Source organism: Manis javanica, chromosome 4 (genome assembly GCF_040802235.1).
Source record: "Manis javanica isolate MJ-LG chromosome 4, MJ_LKY, whole genome shotgun sequence".
In the NCBI taxonomy this organism is placed as follows: Eukaryota; Metazoa; Chordata; class Mammalia; order Pholidota; family Manidae; genus Manis; species Manis javanica.
In genome coordinates, this window is record NC_133159.1 from 164600875 (window position 1) to 164619888 (window position 19014).

Sequence of the window (19014 nt, forward strand, 5' to 3'; positions counted from 1 at the left end):
GGGACTAGGGTTACCAAAAAGGAAGGGATTGGGGAGTATGGGTGGGGAGGGAGGGAGAAGGGGATTAAGGGGCACTATTATTAGCACTCACAATGTAGTGGGGTCATGGGGCACGCAGCACAGCGCGGAGAAGACAGTACTAACTCTATAGTGTCTTACTACGCTGATGGACAGTGACTGCAGTGGGTTGGGGGGGACTTCATAGTATGAGTGAATGTTGAAACCACAACGTTGCTCATGTGAAACCTTCTTAAGATTGTTTATCAATGATACCTTAATTTTAAAAAAAGAGTCTATTTTGTTCAAATTGGGCAAGTAGATACATATATACAACTAAGAGGAACATGGTGATTTTCTTTCCCACTGAAGTAACAGAACAATTTCTTTTACGGAAAATCTTGAGCTTATGTATCATGAGAAGGACGTTTTCTATCTGAAGTCTGCCTATGACTGTGAGACATTATTTTTCCCCTTGATTTTTTAACAGTATCTGAAAATCAGACTAGTGTCTCCAAGCTTTCAAACGGAGAAGGGGGCCACAACAGGGAACCAAAAGGAAGGGTTAAACAGCAAACAACTAACCTATTCCAAGCCCCAGAGAAATGAAGTCCTATCAGATTCATGGTCTGACCAAAGAAAACTAAACAAGCTTTCAGTTCGGTTTACTTCTGGGTGCTGCTCACTTTAAAACTGTAATTCATTTTATAGACATGCTTTAAATATCTTTTGGTGAGAACCTCTACTATGTAACCACTACAAAGACAAAATAAATGTGGAAAATCATTATGAATTCTGATTGTGATAAGCATTAACTAATGATGGTTATGAGGGTAGTCAACGTACGAGCCACTCTGTAAATGATGTTCATTAGCTGTTTTGAAGATACAGCAAAGTATAAAATTTTACTTAGATTCACAAGAAAGGATAAATATTAGCTTTGCTTCTGTGTTTTGTTCAGGACAACTTGTATGAATGGAGTTGAATAGGAATCAGAGACACCACTAGGTAAGGTTTAGCTTCTGGTTTGGACACAGATTACTTCTGTGAGTGAATTTCACTTGACTTCAGGAGAGTTATTCAGGTAAGTGTTACCTGATAGTTTTATAGTTAAATTGTCAGAGATCGAAAAAGAGGGTAAAGGAGATACCGTGGAACCGGGCTTCATTGGATGTAAACACAAGTTTACAATGTGCAGACATGTACAGATTAACTGAGGTACTACTGTGGGTGACAACATATATAGGGGGTCATTTTGGTTTTTTGTTTATTAAGATTCATGTGATTATACTTCACGTATTTATTACAAGTTATAAAATTAGAAAATTCCTTGGAATTGTTAACTCTGGTTGATTTTGGTAGAGGGGGCTGGACCAGGTGGCCTAAAGAACAAGGAGAGGGAAACCTTTAAGTTTATAATACATACACTTTGGCATCTTTTGAATTTTGTATCATATAAATAAATTTCTCTATCAAAGCAAATACAAAATTTAAAGTCCTTTGATATGATATATCACCAACACTTGTCTTTCCTTATTTGTCTACAAGAGAGCATGTAGTACCTTCCTTCACTCTGATGTACTAATTAAAAAAATACACTCCAACTACACATGCCCTGGTCTTACCTATGTTACCAAACACAGAAAGAATGGGAGTAACAGTGTGATAATTCCACTATTCCTCTAAAGATGAGTATTGACAATGAAGGGAGAGGGGGTAAAAAGGCGTTTTTCATTCACTGGTTTCTGTACTAATTAAGAACTTACCGCCTCTTTTGGATACAAATCACATTCAGAGGAAATAAGATTCCAAAACTATAAAACTTGGAACAACAGAGAGAAGCCAGCAGGTTAGGATGTTGATATGTAGATTGCAGTATCAACACTGGACATTTGGGTACACTTAAAATGAGAATTTCGAATCTTATTTATGACACTTTCTACAGTTAAAAAGTTCTGGCCATTTTTTTTGGTACTCTGCTGAGAAATACACAAGCTGAAGTCTGCAGCTATAGACCCTCTACACCAATACTAACCAAACATGCTTAAAATGAAAAGAAAAAAGCTTATTCAATTTCTTTATGACAGACATCTGGCTTAGACTTTTACTGTTTACATGTGCCTTTTATGTGTTCTCCTTTGCCAAGAAGCTTAGGCTAAAGGTACCTTCAGACTCTTAGGCTGCTGTCGAGCCTGCATGACGTGCTTCCGCCTTAGTTCTCGCTCTCTCCGCTTATTACGCTCCAGCTGGTCAGTGAGCTCGGCTTGATGCTGCAGTCTCATCAACTCACAGCGCATCTTCTGCACTGTGTTGAGGTGGCGGAACTCCAGTTCTTGCGTGGATTTATGCTGTCGCAGTAACATTGCATGCTCTAAGTCCTTTTGAGCCTGCCTTTTATTTAATTCCTAATCCATAAAAAAAGACAAAGGCATAATTTGATGATGTACAATGCCAGGAGAAAAAAAATCCTAAGAAACAGAATAACCAGGATATAGATGTAATTCTCTGATTCAGTAATGGCTGCACAGTAAATATTAGAGTTTTATTACTGGAACTGTAGAAAATGGGCAATTAGTAGCACAATTGCCTTATCTGTTCATTTACTATTTATACTACTTTTAGCAATAAGCTTAAGACATATCACATCTGTCCCAAGAGACTTAATGTCCTTTCTACTCTCTTTCCGTCATTTATGTTTCCTAATTTTGTATCTGAACAGGATTTCTAAGTCATCCTTTGACTTTCTTCAGAGTATACATTCAATTCTACTACATGCAGTGTACCCAGTATAGTGCAGGGGTTAGGAACACAAGACTCTAGGGCTAGGCTGCCTGCTTTCGAAATCCTGGCTCTGCTACTGACAAGCAGTGAGTCCTTGGGTTAATTACTTAAACTCTCTGTGCTTCCATTTCATTACTTCTCAAATGGAGACCATAACACAGCTGTTTCATAAAATTAACGTGAGGGTGAAATGAGTTCATACGTGGAAAGCTGTCAGAATACCTGCCTCATGATCAATAAATGTTACTACAATTTTTTTCAGTTTAAAAGATCAAATGTACAACACACACACATACACTCACACACTCTCTCTCTTTTACTATGTAGAAGGAAGTCAGACGTGCCCCCTTTGCCTCCGCTGCCCCTTCTCCAGGGGCCAACATTTGGTGCATATGTTTCCCAACCTTCCCCACGCTTATCGTGACACAACCATTACACAAAAACATACAGTTTTAAAATTGAATAACAATATATATTATAGGCATATAATATGCTTGCTTTACCTAAAAATATAATGGACAAATACAGATTTTTAAAGAAATTTTTATTGGAAGCTTCTGCTTTCTGATGCCATAGTTTTTCTACTTTTTGCTTTATGACAAATTTTCAATAAACATCTACACATGATACACCATATAATTATGTTACTATTTCTTTAGGATAGAATTCTAGAAGCGGATTCGATGGGTAGAAGATACATGCAAATTAAATTGTTAAAGCTGCTGAATTATGCTCCAAAATGGCAGTATCAATTTATATTCTTACCAACATTGACCACTTTCCATGCCACTACTAGGACTCATCAATTTTTTAGACCGATCTTATCTAATTGATGCAATTGTCTTAACTTGAATTTCTTTATTAGTGAATTTGAATAATTATGTTATACTTGAAGTTTATTTTAGGCCACTCTTGAAAATAAATTGATCTATGCTCATAGGTATACCTGATAATGAGTACCGTTGTTTTCATTGGCATAAGTTTCTACATATTCCCAATGAATAATTTAATGTTTATAAAATTATGTTAAATGGTAGTATATACCTCATGGCACCCATTTTGGATGAAAAGGCATAAGTTATCCAATTAATTTTCTCATATTAAAAATTAACAGTTCTTTCATTCGTGGATTTAATATTCATTAAATATTTACTTAATACATATTTATTGAATACCTATTATGGGCCAGCCACTAGCTACAAGGCCTGGATATACCTAGCCACTGGATATAAAAGCCCTGAACAGAACCTGGGACTTGATCTAATTTCCATTCTACTTGGGGAGAGAGAGATCCCCATAAAAAGTGTGTGCACGTATGTGTGTATGTGTGTGTGTGGTGTGTGTGTGTGAGAGAGAGAGAGAGGAGTGCAAGAATATTTAAAGAAGGGAGGAGGATTTGGAGATCAGAATTGAGGAGATATGAAGTGAGGGAGAAGGTGAATCGTGTGGGTTGGGTTTCCAGGGAAGAAGGACTTAGGCAAAGGCAAGCAGAGGTGCTCTAAGGCCCTGAGGGTGGGATGTGACTGACATATTTTCAGGAAGATTCTGATTTCACACCATTTAAACATACCTCCTTGAGAAGGTCCTGCTCCAAGTTATGGCTCCCAAGTAGCAACTTTCTTTTTAAGCGACGGCATTGCAGCTCTAGGTACCGTTTCTGATGTTGAAGAAGATTGGTCTTCTCCTCTTCTTGGAAATGCTGTATGTTCTGTTTCTGGCTTGAAAGCCATTCCTGTTTTTCTTTTCTTGGGGTGCTCTTGTTTTCATTCAGCTCCTGGCAAGATAAAAAACAACTGAGTTCAAAATACATAAAAATTAACTACATGAATATACTATTTGGTAGCTGGTAATCTTCAGTAAAAATACTTAATTTGTGCCCTCTCTCATGGGCAGGCAGGGCAATGACCTTAAAGGAGGTAGGTAGTATTTTTCTGTTTCTGGAGTTATCCATGAAGTAGGACAGAAAAGAGAAAAAATACACTAGAAAACATGCATATTTTTAGCTTTGCACAGCTATATTTAGGATGGCTCGTAGCTTTGAAAGCACGCAATGATTGGTGAATGGAGTAAAACATCTTTGTTTGAAATCCTCCCAAAAGGGGGAAGAAGACAGTGCTTTCAAGTAAAAATCACACATGAATTAAAATTAAGGTTAAAATATAGTTATGTCTCACTTCTTGGCTTTCAACAATTGAAATACTAAGTTTTTGGCAAAGTTAAGGATGGGCTCAGTATAAAAGACCAGAAATTAAATGGAAAATCAACAAAACCACAGGAAAATAGAGACCGTTTAGAATAGATTTAGTCTTCAGCACTGTAACCACTGAACAAGGCAAGACCAATGTTTTTCTACAGCATTTTAAACATCATCTCACAAACTACCTAAAAAATTTATTTATACTGGATAGGATGAGAATACTGACAATACATTCAATGATGCAAACCCAAGGATGCTAATCAATACTAGTATATTTCAACCTACAATGCATCAACCTTGCAGAGAATATAAATCAGCCATCTTTCCTAGGTCTAAGATGATTTTTTAGAGACTGTTAACCTTATGGTTCTTCATCTGTTGTTCAAGAAAGAAACCGATGATTCATTACTTTCATTGATAAGATATTCAAACACATAAAAATAAAAAGCACATAAGCTTGTAGTTCTCAACTTAAGGATGTCAATGAGAAGACAGGGATAATACAGGCATATACAGAAAGAATCACTTGCCTATGTTTTTCAAAATCTTTGGCCAAGGAAATTTCCCACCCACTAAGACTATAGTAGGTCCCTTCCTCTATACTGATAATAATCATTCTAAATGAACACACACACACACACACACACACACACACACACACACACGCAGACACAAAACTACCTTCTAAAAGAAAACGAGCTTATTAGTTAGACTATGAATTATATGCTTAAAGGATTATCTAAACCAACACATTCATTTATAAAACTAAAACCTGATTTCACTAGGAAACAACTATAGAACTGCATTTTGTTGGATATTTATTTACAGTTGGGAATCCTGTTTACCATCTTTTCAAATCCCATGTTCTGGTATTGAGTTTAGCTTTTAGATTACAGTAATGGGAATACATAGCAGGTTACACTCTTTAAAGTTGGAAAAATTTTATCAATGAACCTCACTCGGCAGGGTATATATAGCAAGGCTTTGTGCCACCAATATCCTTAATAAGACTTATATATCTAATTATAGGTCAAATTCCTATACACAAGAAAGCACTGTACCAAAGAGATTATGGTTATTTTATCAAGATTAATTTATCTGCATGCAAATAATTAATTACATGGACTAAAAATTTCAGTCCATCAGTCTGTAAAAGAGGGTGTAAACTGGGGAAGTCTCGGTGGGTGGGGAATTTCCTTGGCAAAAGATTTTGAAAAACATAGCCAAATGATTCTTTGTGTATACGCCTGTATTATCTCTGTCTTCTCATTGACATCCTTCAGTTGAGAACTGCAAGTTTATGTGCTTTTTATATTTATGTGTTTGAGTATCTTATCCACAAAAGTAATAAAGAATTGGTTTGTTTCTTGAATAACAGGTGAAGAACCGTAAGGTCAATAGTCTCTGAAAAATCATCTTATACCTATGAAAGATGGATGATTTATATTCTCTGCAATATAATAAAGATACTATAGTTGACACAAATCATTTTCCTGTCCTGACCACTATCCTGAATAATAATCCCCTTTCAGAAATTGCCTTAGGACAACATGGCTTTCCTCACAGTTAGACTAGATCTGCGATAAAAATAAGTTCAAGAAAGCAGCACATAAAGGGCAAACACACATGAAATCCTGTAGCCATAAAGACATAATTAGCATGCTTTCCTAGTAAAGAAAATGGGATGAGAAGAAATGTCTCTTATCCTTATTCTGTGTTAAAATCAGAATAAGAACAAATTATTGTAATCTGAGCCCAAAGTAAGAAGGTATGACTTACTTTTAAAGGAAGAGATGTATGGCTCTTTTTCATAGCTAAAATATTTTTATTTCTAGTGACTCAGTTTCTTAAGTGCTTAGGAAAGCTACTATAAATAAAAGCTTTATAAAATAATTCACATTTTAAAGAGATCACTCTTTGTAGATCCCACTCAACTGAGGATCTCAGCCATTGAAAAGTAATAGGTTATAATCAATGTCCTCACTTAAACTGGTATATTGTTAGTGGCCACAAACAAAAGAAAATTTTATCTTAATGGTTCTACGAGTAGATCAATATTGGATATAATCAGTAAGCAGGCAAGTGGCTTGAAAATTTTTATAAAGTAAATACCTCCTTAAGTTGTTCCTTTCGAAGTTTGTATTCTCTCTTCTGGGACTTCAAAAGGCTATTCAGTTCTTTCTTCTGCTCAGCCTGAATACGTTGTTGAAATTTGTTCTCCTCACTGGACATCAGTTCAGCCTATAGGAAAATTTTTAAATGGATCAAATTAGCTAAGCAGATAAGCTTCAAAGCAGCAGTTTAATACACATTAGCAAAGATATTTCCTCCCACCTAAGAATATAAAATCAGTATAATCATTACCAAAACAAGAATATCCAATAAATTATTAACAAATATTACTCAGCATCCTTATGATTTGAATTTCAGAGAACCACTAAAATGGAACTCATCTTTAAAATGCTGATCTTTTACAGGGTCAGTGTTTTCACCGTTCCCCCCCATTTAACTAGAGTATGCTGCCCGACCCCCCTCACTAATAAAACAAAACAAATGTAATTAAGTTATGACCTTTTATCTAGCTTGACTTGTGTATTAACTACTAAAAGCATACTGCTGACTGGCAGCCTTACCAACAACATGAACAGATATTCACACATATTCTGTATGTTGTATAAATTATATACTGTATTCTTACAATAAAGAAAGCTAGAAAAAAGAAAATGATCTTTTAAACTGTCTCCCAAAACATTTTCCAAGACCTTTATTGAAAAAAATATGTGTATAAATGGGCCTGTGCAGTTCAAACCTGTTATTCAAGGGTGAACTATACATATTCATTGTAGAACATTTAGGAAATACAGAAAAACACAAAGAAGAAAAATCTTGCATGATTTTACCACACAGAGATAACCAATATAAACATTTTGGTGCATACCCTTCCTAATTTTTTCTAGGCATGTATAGATATTGATATAAATATATAAAACAAATCTAAGATCATATTGTACATCCTGTTTCATGAATTCCTTTCCTAAAAATGTTAGTATCTACCTGTTTACAAAGTATTCAAGAAAGTACAACATCAAACAGGATTCTAAATATTTCTATATTCTTTTGCCAAATTATTTCAAAATCAAATATTCATTTACACCAGAAATTATTTTGCTAAATTCTCTATTACTGTGAGACGGTGATTCTTCTTTTTTTGCAGACATATTTGAAGATATGGTGTAAATTTATTGAGAAGTTTACATTTTACTTGACAACTGTGATTATCAAAATAAATTGAAACTAAAGGGACACCAAGGAAATTAGAAACCAGTTTTCACAAAAGACTCCTAAAAAAATGCACCTTTATCATACAGTAGAATGATACTTATTTGTAGTAAACAAATGGGCTAAATGTGAATCTGAAACCCTCTTAATTTCTCTTAATTTAACATTCTCTGTATACTACAGTACTCTTCAATTCTTCTGATATAAAAATGCTACTATAAATTTAAGGTTTCCAAAAAGTACATAGAGAATGATAAATTTTTTTTAGAACCTGAATCACCTACTAACTGATTTATCAAACTCCTCAGATAGCCAAAGTACCCAAGGCCTAGAACAGAATACTTAACGACTTTTTTTTTCATTAAGGTATCTTTGATATACACTTATGATGGTTTCACATGAAAAATAATGTGGTTACTACATTCATCCACATATATCATCGAGTTCCCCCCATACACCATTGCAGTCACTGCCCATCGGTGTTGTAAGATGCCACAGTCACTACATGTCTTTTCTGTGCTACACTGTCTTCCCCATGATCCCCCCAACACCATGTGTACTGATCGTAATAGCCCTCAATGCCCTTCCATCTCTCTCCCCAACTGCCCTCCGGCACCCCTTCCCTTTGGTAACTGCTAGTTCCTTCTTGGAGTCTGTGAGTCTGCTGCTTTGTTCCTTCAGTTTTGCTTCGTTGTTATACTCCACAAATAAGGGAAATCATTTGGTACTTGTCTTTCTCTCCCTAACTTATTTCACTGAGCATAATACCGTCTAGCTACATCCATGTTGCTGCAAATGGTAGGATTTGTTCCTTTCTTATGGCTAAAAAGTATTCCATTGTGCATATGTACCACTTCTTCTTTATCCATCCAACTACTGATGGACACTTAGGTTGCTTCCATATCTTGCCTATTGTAAATAGTGCTGTGATAAACATAAGGGTGCATGTGTCTTCTTCAATCTGACAACTTTTTTCTCTGGGTAAATTCCTAGGAGTGGAATTCACGGGCCAAATGGAATCTCTATTTTTAGTTTTTTGAGGAACCTCCATATTGCTATCCACAATGGTTGAACTAGTTTACATTCCCACCAGCAGTGTAGGAGGGATCCCCTTCCTCTGCATTCTAGCCACCATTGTTGTTCCTAGTCTTTTCGATGTTGGCCATGCTAAATGGTATGAGGTGATATCTCATTGTGCTTTTAATTTGCATTTCCCTGGTAATTAGTGATATGGAGCATCTTTTCAAGTGCCTCTTGGCCATGTGAATTTCTTCTTTGGAGAAGCATCTGTTCATATCCTGTGACCATTTTTTAATTGGGTTATTTGCTTTTTGGGTGTTGAGGTATGTGAACGCTTTACATATTTTGGATGTTAATCACTTGTCGGATATGTTGTTTACAAATATATTCTCCCATACTGTAGGATGCCTTTTTGTTCTGCTGATGGTGTCCTTTGCTGTACAGAAGCTTGATGTAGTCCCATTTGTTCATTTTTGCTTTTGTTTCCCTTGCCCAAGGAGATGCGTCCAGGAAAAAGTTGCTCATGTTTATATTCAAGAGATTTTGCATATGTTGTCTTCTAAGAGTTTTATGGTTTCATGACTTACATTCAGGTCTTTGATCCATTTAGAATTTACTTATGTGTATGGGTTTAGACAATAATCCAGTTTCATTCTCTTGCATGTAGCTGTCCAGTTTTGCCAACACCAGTTGTTGAAGACACTGTCATTTCCCCATTGTATGTCCATGGCTCCATTATGGTATATTAATTAACCACATTTGCTTGGGTTTATATCTGGGATCCCTAGCCTGTTCCATTGGTCTTTGGGTCTATTCTTGTGCCAGTACCAAATTGACTTTGCAGTAGAGGTTGAAGTTGGGGAGCATAATCCGCCCCCAGCTTTATTCTTCCTTCTCATGATTGCTTTGGCTATTTGGGGTCTTCCGTGGTTCCATATGAATTTTAGAACTATTTGATCTAGTTCACTGAAAAATGCTATTGGCATTTTGATAGGGATTGCACTGAATCGGTAGATTGCTTCAAGCAGGGTGGCCATTTTGACAATATTAATTCTTCCTATCCATGAGCAAAGGGATGTTATTTCCATTTATCGCTATCTTCTTTTTATTGAATGTCTTGTAGTTTTCAGGGTATAGGTCTTTCACTTCCTTCATTAGGTTTATCCCTAGGTATTTTATTCTTTTTGATGCAATTGTGAATGGAATTGTTTTCCTGATTTCTCTTTCTGCTAGTTCATCATTAGTGTATAGGAATGCAAGAGATTTCTGTGTATTAATTTTGTATCCTGCCACTTTGCTGAATTCAGTTCTAAGTACTAGTAGTTTAGGGGTGGATTCTTTAAGGTTTCTTATGTATAATATCATGTCATCCGCAAACAGTGACAGTTTAACTGCTTCTTTACCAATCTGGATGCCTCTTATTTCTTTGTGTTGTCTGATTGCTGTGGCGAGGACCACCAGTACTATGTTGAATAAAAGTGGAAAGAGTGGGAATCCTTCTCTTGTTCCCGACTTAGAGGAATAGCTTTCAGCTTCTCACTGTTCAGTATGATGTTGGCTTTGGGTTTGTCATATGAGGCCTTTACTATGTTGAGGTACTTGCCCTCTATACTCATTTTCTGGAGATTTTTTACCATGAATGGATGTTGAACTTTGTCGATTGCTTTTTCAGCTTCTATGGAGATGATCATGTGCTTTTTCTCCTTATTTTAGTTAATGTGGTGGATGATGCTGATGGATTTTCAACTGTTGTACCATCCTTGCATCTCTGGAATAAATCGTACTTGATCATGATAGACTATCTGTTTGATATATTTTTCACTATGATTTTGTTGAGTGTTTTTGTGTCTATGTTCACCAGGGATATTGGTCTATAATTTTCTTTTTTTGTGGTGTATTTGCCTAATTTTGGAATTAGAGTGATGCTGGCCTCATAGAATGAGGGTGGAAGTATTCCCTCCTTGTCTACTTTTTGGAAAGCTTTAAGGAGGATGGGCATTAGATTTTCACTAAATGTCTGATAAAATTCAGCAGTGAAGGCATCTGCTCCAAGAGTTTTATTTTTAGGTAGATTTTTATTACCAATTCAGTTTTGCTGCAGGTAATTGATCTGTTCAGGTTTTCTGTTCCTTTCTCGGTCTGCCAAGGAAGGTTGTACTTTTCTTGAAAGTTGTTCATTCCTTCTGGGTTATCAAGTTTCTACGCATACAATTTTTCACCATATTCTCTAATAATTCTTTGTATTTCTGTAGTGCCCATAGTGATTTTTCCTTTCTCATTTCTAGACACTCTTTTTTTCTTGATAAGTCTGGCTAGGGGTTTTTCTATTCTGCTTATTTTCTCAAGGAACCAGCTCCTGCTTTCATTGATTCTATTGTTTTATTCTTCTCAATTTCATTTAAGCCTGCTCTAATCTTTATTATGTCCCTCTTCTACTGACTTTGGGCCTCATTTGTTCTGCTTTTTCTAGTTTTGTTAATTGTGAGTTTAGACTGTTCATATCGGGTTTTTCTTCTTTCCTGAGGCAGGCCTCTATTGCAATATACTTCCCTCTTAGCGCAGCCCTAGCTGCATCCCACAGATTTTGCATTGCTTGATCTGTTTATATTTGGTCATTGATTCATTGATTATTTAGGAGCATGTTGTTAAGCCTCCATGGGTTTGTGGGTCTTTTCATTTTCTTTGAGTAATTTATTTCTAGTTTCATACCTTTGTGGTCTGAGAAGCTGGTTGGTTCAATTTCAATATTTTTGTATTTACTGACATTCTTTTTTGTAGTCTAGTATATAATCGATTCTTGAAAATGTTCCATGTGCACCTGAGAAGAATGTGTATCCTGTGGCTTTTGGGTGGAGCATTCTGTAGATATGTTAGGTCCATCTGTTCTAATGTGTTGTTCAGTGCCTCTGTTTCCTTACTTATTTTTGGTCTGGTTGATCTGTACTTTGGAGTGAGTGGTGTGTTGAATTCTCCTAAAATGAATGCATTGCATTCTATTTCCTCTTTTAATACTGTTAGTATCTGTTTCAGATATGTAGGTATTCCTGTGTTGGGTGCATAGATACTTATAATGGTTATATCCTCTTGTTGGACTGATCCCTTTATCATTATGTAATGTCCTTCTTTGTCTCTTGTGGCTTTCTTTGTTTTGAAGTCTACTTTGTCTGATACAAGTACTTTAACTCCTGCTTTTTTCTCCCTATTGTTTTCATGAAATATCTTTTTCCATCCCTTCACTTTTAGTCTGTGTATGTCTTTGGGGTTGAGGTGAGTCTCTTTTAGGTGGCATATAGATGGGACTTGCTTTTTTATCCCTCATATTGACTCTGTGTCTTCTGATTGGTGCATTCACTCCATTTACATTTTGGGTGATTATCAAATAGGTATGTACTTATTGCCATTTCAGGCTTTAGACTCGTGGTTACCAACGGTTCAAGGAAAACTTCCTTACTATCTAAGAGTCTAGGCTCACTTAGTGTGCTATTACAAATACAATCTAAAGGTTCTTTTTTTTTCTCCTCCTTTTTCTTCCTCCTCCATTGTTTATATATTAAGTATCATATTCTGTACTCTTTGTCTATCCCTTAACCTACTTTGGGATAGTTGATTTAATTTTGCATTTGCTTAGTAATTAATTGTTCTGCTTTCTTTAATGTGGTTTTATTACCTCTGGTGACAGCTATTTAGCCTTAGGAACACTTCCATCTATAGCAGTCCATCCAAGATACACTGCAGAGACAGTTTGTGGGGGGTAAATACTCTCAGCTTTTGCTTATCTGGAAATTGTTTGATACCCTCCTTCAATGTTAAATGATAATCTTGCCAGATAGAGTATTCTTGCTTCTGCTTCATTGCATTACATATATCATGCCACTCCCTTCTGACCTGTAAGGTTTCTGCTGAGAAGTCTGATGACAGCCTGATGGGTTTTCCTCTGTATGTGATCCTTTCTCTCTCTCTGGCTTCTTTTAATACTCTGTCCTTACCCTTGATCTTTGCCATTTTAATTATTATATGTTTTGGTGTTGTCTATCTTGTCTCCCTTGTGTTGAGAGATCTGTGCCCCTCCATGGCCTGAGAGACTATCTCCTTCCCCAGATTGGGGAAGTTTTCAGCAATTACCTCCTCAAAGACACTTTCCCTTTTCCTCTCTCTTCTTCTTCTGATACCCCTATAACACGAATATTGTTCTGGTTGGATTGGTCACACAGTTCTCTCAATATTCTTTCATTCCTAGAGATCTTTTTTTCTGTGCCTCAGCTTCTTTGCATTCCTCTTCTTCAATTTTTTTCATTTACCATCTCCTCGACCATATCTAATCTGCTTTTAAATCCCCACATTGTATTCCATAATGAATGTATCTCTATTCTGGATTTGTTCCTGCATTCTTGAGTATTTTTCTGTACCTGCATGGATGTGTTTATGATTTTTTAAATCTCTTTTAGGAAGATTGATGAGTTCATTGTCACTTGACCTCTTTTCTGGTGTTTTGGGGATTTTGGTTTCAACCAGGTTCCTTTGACATTTCATCTTTGTATGTGGCACCATCTAGGACCCTGAAGGTGTACTCCCTGCAATTACTTAGCCCATGGAGCCATGTCAGGGGTCTCAGAGGAGCGGCGCTGGTGACTGGGGGTTGGGAAGAGCTGTTTCCTGCTTCCCAGATACTGTACGTCTCTACACAGCCAGACTAGTCAACCAAACACACAGGTGTAACCCTCTATGCTTTGCATTTGTAACTGCTGTAGGCAGGACCTCCCTCTGGCTGGACTGATGCCAGGGCAGGGGCAGATGGTTTGTAAGCCAGTGCCAGCCTGCCAGAAGGTGCAGCAGGCTGCATATCATGGAGGAAGGCCTCGGAGCTGTATAGCCACCCAGGGGGATGGAGTGCCTGAAGTTCCTGAAAAGTTCCCAACCTGCTGGGCAGAGTGCACCTGAACAGTTTTGTCTACCTGTCCTTTTTCCTGAACAGCAAGCCCTGTGCAATATTTGCCCATTTAGTAGCCCTCTCACTGTTAGGAAGTCTCTCATACTGCCTGCCTTTCTTTTCTCCCAGAGCAGCTGGATGTGAATCCCTGTTTTCCACAACAGCTGGAATCTCAGTCTGTCCAAGTATTCTTCCTGTCTTAGCTTTCCAACCCCACTGATCTCCAGAGGACCATGTAATATAAGTTCTTGCTCCCACAGCAGATCTCCAGGGCTGGGTGTTCAGCAGTCCTAGGCCTCCACCCTGTCTCCACTCCATTTCTCTTCCTTCTGCCAGTGAGCTGGGGTGGGAGAAGAGCATGGGCCCCCCAGATCATGGCTTTGGTATGTTACGTTTTTTGAGGTCTGTTCTTTTCTCCAGGTGTAAGAAGTCTGGTGCTGCCTTCTTTCCTGTTGATCTTTTAGGGTTAGTTGTATTAACAATATTTTCATATTATATGTGGTTTTGGGAGGAGGCCTCTGTCTCACCTCTCACGTCGTCATCTTTAATCTGATCTACCTGACTTTAATCGCTGTTACATGATAAAACTATCAAGTTATCAGGACATAATTCCGTACCTACTGGTTCCCGACCCAGCACTTGATATTTAACCTATTATGTACATATTTTTCCCTTTCCCCATTTGATTTGCTTGGTTCTGGGGAACAGATACCCTAACATCAAAATGCCATCTTGGTTAATTTTGAAATAGCCACAAGTTAGAATAAATACATTAGTAATACCGGTCAACTACCTCTTTTTCCACAGCAGCCTGATGTTTCTTGATCAGTTTCTTCATTTTTGCAGCAAAGTTGTTACGCTGCATTTCAAGATCTTTCTCTAACCTGAGATGATGCTTATCCATCTCAGCCTTCAGCTTATCTTTCAGAGACATCAGCTGTTTCTGATGCTCAAGTTTTCTGAGCTCATGTTCTTCCATTTCCCTTGTAACCTACAACAATGGAGAGGAAAGAATGAAATAAAGCAAAACCTTTTTCTTTCAAAACCATCTTAGACCAGTCTACTATCAACTAAGTAGGTAATTCATGTAGGAGATCCCAGTCAACAGCTTCTAATAAAATTTCATCTGAAAAAGCAGACAAGCTAGCTGGTTCTAAAATTTAAATGGGAATGTAAAGCACCTAGAATAGCCAAAATTTTGAGGGGATATGAAAAGTTGGTAGATTTAAATTCAGTAATCAAAACAGTGCAGTATTGGTATGAGGACAGGCTGAAGAGAGCAAAGGAACACACTGAAATCTGGAAACAGACCCACATATATTCAGTCAATTGATTTACTACCAAAAAGTCAAGTTAATTCAAAGAGGAAAGGAAAGTGTTTTTAACAAATCCTGCTGTAACACCTGGTTCTCTGTATTCTAAATAAATAAATGCTTAATCATGCTATACACAGAAATTAACTTGACAAGAGTCACTTGACATAAACCTAAAATCCAGAATCAGAGAGCAGGAGAAAACACAGAATATTATCATGACCTTGGGGTCAGCAAATGTTTCTTGGGTAGGACACAAAAAACACTGATTATAATGAAAAAAATGTACAAACTGGATTCTCAAACAGAGGCAAAATTCAGATAATGTAAGATTAACCATTTAAAGTGAACAATTCAGTAGCATTTAGTATATTCATGATGTTCTGCAACCACTGCCCCATTGTAAAGAAAAAAATGTACAAACTGGATTCTCAGAGACAAAATTTATATAATGTAGGATTAATCATTTAAAGTAAACAATTCAATAGTATTTAGTATATTCATGATGTTCTGCAAGACTGCCCGTATCTAGTTACAAAACATATATAATACTTCAGAAGAAAACCCTGTATGTTTTAAGCAGTTGCTCCCCCATCTCCCCTTCTGGTAACCACCAATCTATTTTCTGTCTATGGATTTATCTATTTTGGATGTTTCATATAATATGTGACCTGCTGTATCTGGCTTCTTTCACCTAGCATGTTTCCAAGGTTCATCCATATTGTACAGGATGCAACAGTACTTCGTTTCTTTTTATAGTGAATAATATTCCACTGTATGTCCATACCCTCATTTGTTTATACATTTATTTGTTGCTGGACCTGTGTGTTGTTTCCACCTTTTGGATATTGTGAATACTGCTCTTGTGAACATTTGTGTATATGCATTTGTTTAAGTACCTGCTTTCAATTGTTTTGGGTATATATCTAGGAGTAGAATTGCTGAATCATGGGGAAATGCTATGTTAAACTTTTTGAGAAATCATCAACTGTTTACCACAGCAGCTGACATTTTACATTCTTACCAGCAATATATAGCAGGAGTTCCAATTTCTCCACGTGCTCTCTAGTTGTTATTTTCCATCTTTGTTTTTGTTTTTCTCTCTTAATAGCTAACCACCTAACAAAACAGCAGCAGACTCACACAGTCCAAGAAGGGACTAGCAGTTACCAAAGGGAAAGGGGTGGGAAGGGTGGGTGGGAAGGCAGGGAGAAAAGGATTAAGGGCCTTTATGATTAGTACACATAGTGTAGAGGGGGGAGATGGGGAAGGCAGTAATAGCACAGAGAAGACAAGCAGTGATTCTATAGCATCTTATTACGTTGATGGAGAGTGACTTCAATGGGGTGTTAGGTGGGAACTCAATAATATGGGTGAATGTAGTAACCAGTGTTGCTCATGTGAAACCTTCATATGATTGTATATCAATGATACCTTAACAACAACAACAAAATAGCTGGCCATCCTAGTGGCTGTAAGGTGGTACTCATTATAGTTTTAATTTGCGTTTCTCTAATGACTAATTATATTGAGTATATTTTCATGTGCTGTTGGCCATTTGTATACATTCTTTGGATAAATGTCTTTTCAAGTCTTTAACACATTTTTAAAAATTGAGGTATAGTTTATATATTAATTTGAATAGTTTTTTGGTGGAGTCTTTAGGGCTTTTTTTATGTAGCATCGGGTCATCTCCAAACAATGACTGTTTCACTTCTTCCTCACCAGAGTGGGTGCCTTTTATATTTGTCTTGCCTGATAATGTAGCTAGGACTTCCAATACTCTGTTGAATAAAAGTGTTGTGAGTAGGCATCCTTGTCTTATTCCTGATTTTAGAGGAAAAGTTCTTAGCTTTTTCATGGCCTTCACTCATTTTTAATGGGTTGTTTGAATTGGATTTTAAAACTAAAAATTTTAATTTATCACAGATGGAGAAAAAATATTTGCAGGACATATCAGAGAAAAAATACCTGTATGTTTCTTATGAAAGTCAAACATACATATGCCCTATGACTCAGCCATTTTATCCTATGTATTTGTCACAGAAATTAAAACATCATGTTCAAAGACATGTACATGTTTGTAGCATCTTACTATGCTGATGGACAGTGACTGTTCTGGGGTATGTGGTGGGGACTTGGTAATAGGGGGAGTCTAGTAACTGTAGTGTTGCTCATGTGATTGTACATTAATGACACCAAGATCATAAAATAAATAAATAAATAAAAGTATTTATTTCATCTTCCACTTGCCCCTCAGAAACCTCTAATCTACTTTCTGTGAATTCGCCTATTTTAGATATTTCGTATAAGTGGAACTCTAATAATATTTTTCCTTTTGTGTCTGGCTTATATCACTTAGCATTTTTTCAAGGTTCGCTCACATTGTAGCATATATCCGAACGCCGTTCCTTTTCACAGCTGAGTAATATTCCATTGTAGATATATTATATATATATATATATATATATATATATATATATATATATATATACACACACACACCACACACACTATGGTTTGTTTATCCATTCATGTGTTAATGAACACTTGGGTTGTTTCCATCTTTTAGCTATTGTGCCTAGTAACTTTTGGTAATACTGAAAGCAGTGAAGTTAAAAAGGAAGCATTCCTATCAATTGTGAAAACGAGTTACCTGACCTTCCAATGTTTTCAAGAAAATTTAAAATCTTACACATGAAAGTGTAGCAAACATCCACATTTCCTAAACTGAGAAGTTGTAATTTCTACAATTACACCCAGTTTTATTTAAAAAATGTAAACATTATGGAAAACACAAAAATCACTTTCCATTATCACCCACCTTAAACCTTTCTCCACGTCCCAAAGGCAACCATTATCATTAATATCATGTTGAATAGTTACTATTTTTAAATACCTTCGTTTTCATCTAAGTAACTTCAATTAATACATTATATGGTATTTATTGATTTAATTATTCTAAGATTTAAAAAATATTCTTTTTGCATTCTCAAAACACGTTTCCTAAATGCAGACATTAAACTGGGAATTAAAAAGCCTTTTGCCATTTTAAAATAAGTTGCCTAAAATTATGTTCCAAACTTCTGATACATCAAAGGAAAAAAAACCCCAAACTCTTAAACAAACCAGACTAGGAAAATTAGTTACCAAAGTTGAATTTTTTTTCACTGAAATCCAAATACTTACAGATTCCGGATGGATGGCAGAATTATTAGACATGACTGTGTGGATTCCCTCCGTCACGTGTAGCTCACTCTTGTAGCTTTGACTCCTGGTCTTGTTGGACACACGGGGAACAGACTGATGATTTCCAATATTCACTGCTCCTGTCTGTCCAACACCGTGATCTTGGTCCTGAGGGAAAAGAGTATTAGATTCAAATATCTTTATCTCCTGAATTCTTGATTATTAGCATCTAGCACACCGCTTGGCACACACAGTCTTCAGAATGTTAGTGGTCTATTTTGAGAAATTCCTTGTATTTGCCAAGACCAGAA

At 36.5% G+C, this 19014-nt stretch overlaps 1 protein-coding gene across 1 annotated transcript in view; it reads right to left on the bottom strand.

Annotated features, from left to right (window-relative positions):
• LOC140849252 (serine/threonine-protein kinase TAO1-like) overlaps window positions 1-19014 on the bottom strand; it is a 209260-nt gene that overhangs the window by 43371 nt on the left and 146875 nt on the right. Inside the window, 5 exon segments of the mRNA XM_073236241.1 lie at window positions 2163-2402; window positions 4349-4552; window positions 7088-7216; window positions 14995-15192; window positions 18704-18871. Coding sequence (XP_073092342.1) covers window positions 2163-2402; window positions 4349-4552; window positions 7088-7216; window positions 14995-15192; window positions 18704-18871 — 939 coding nt within the window.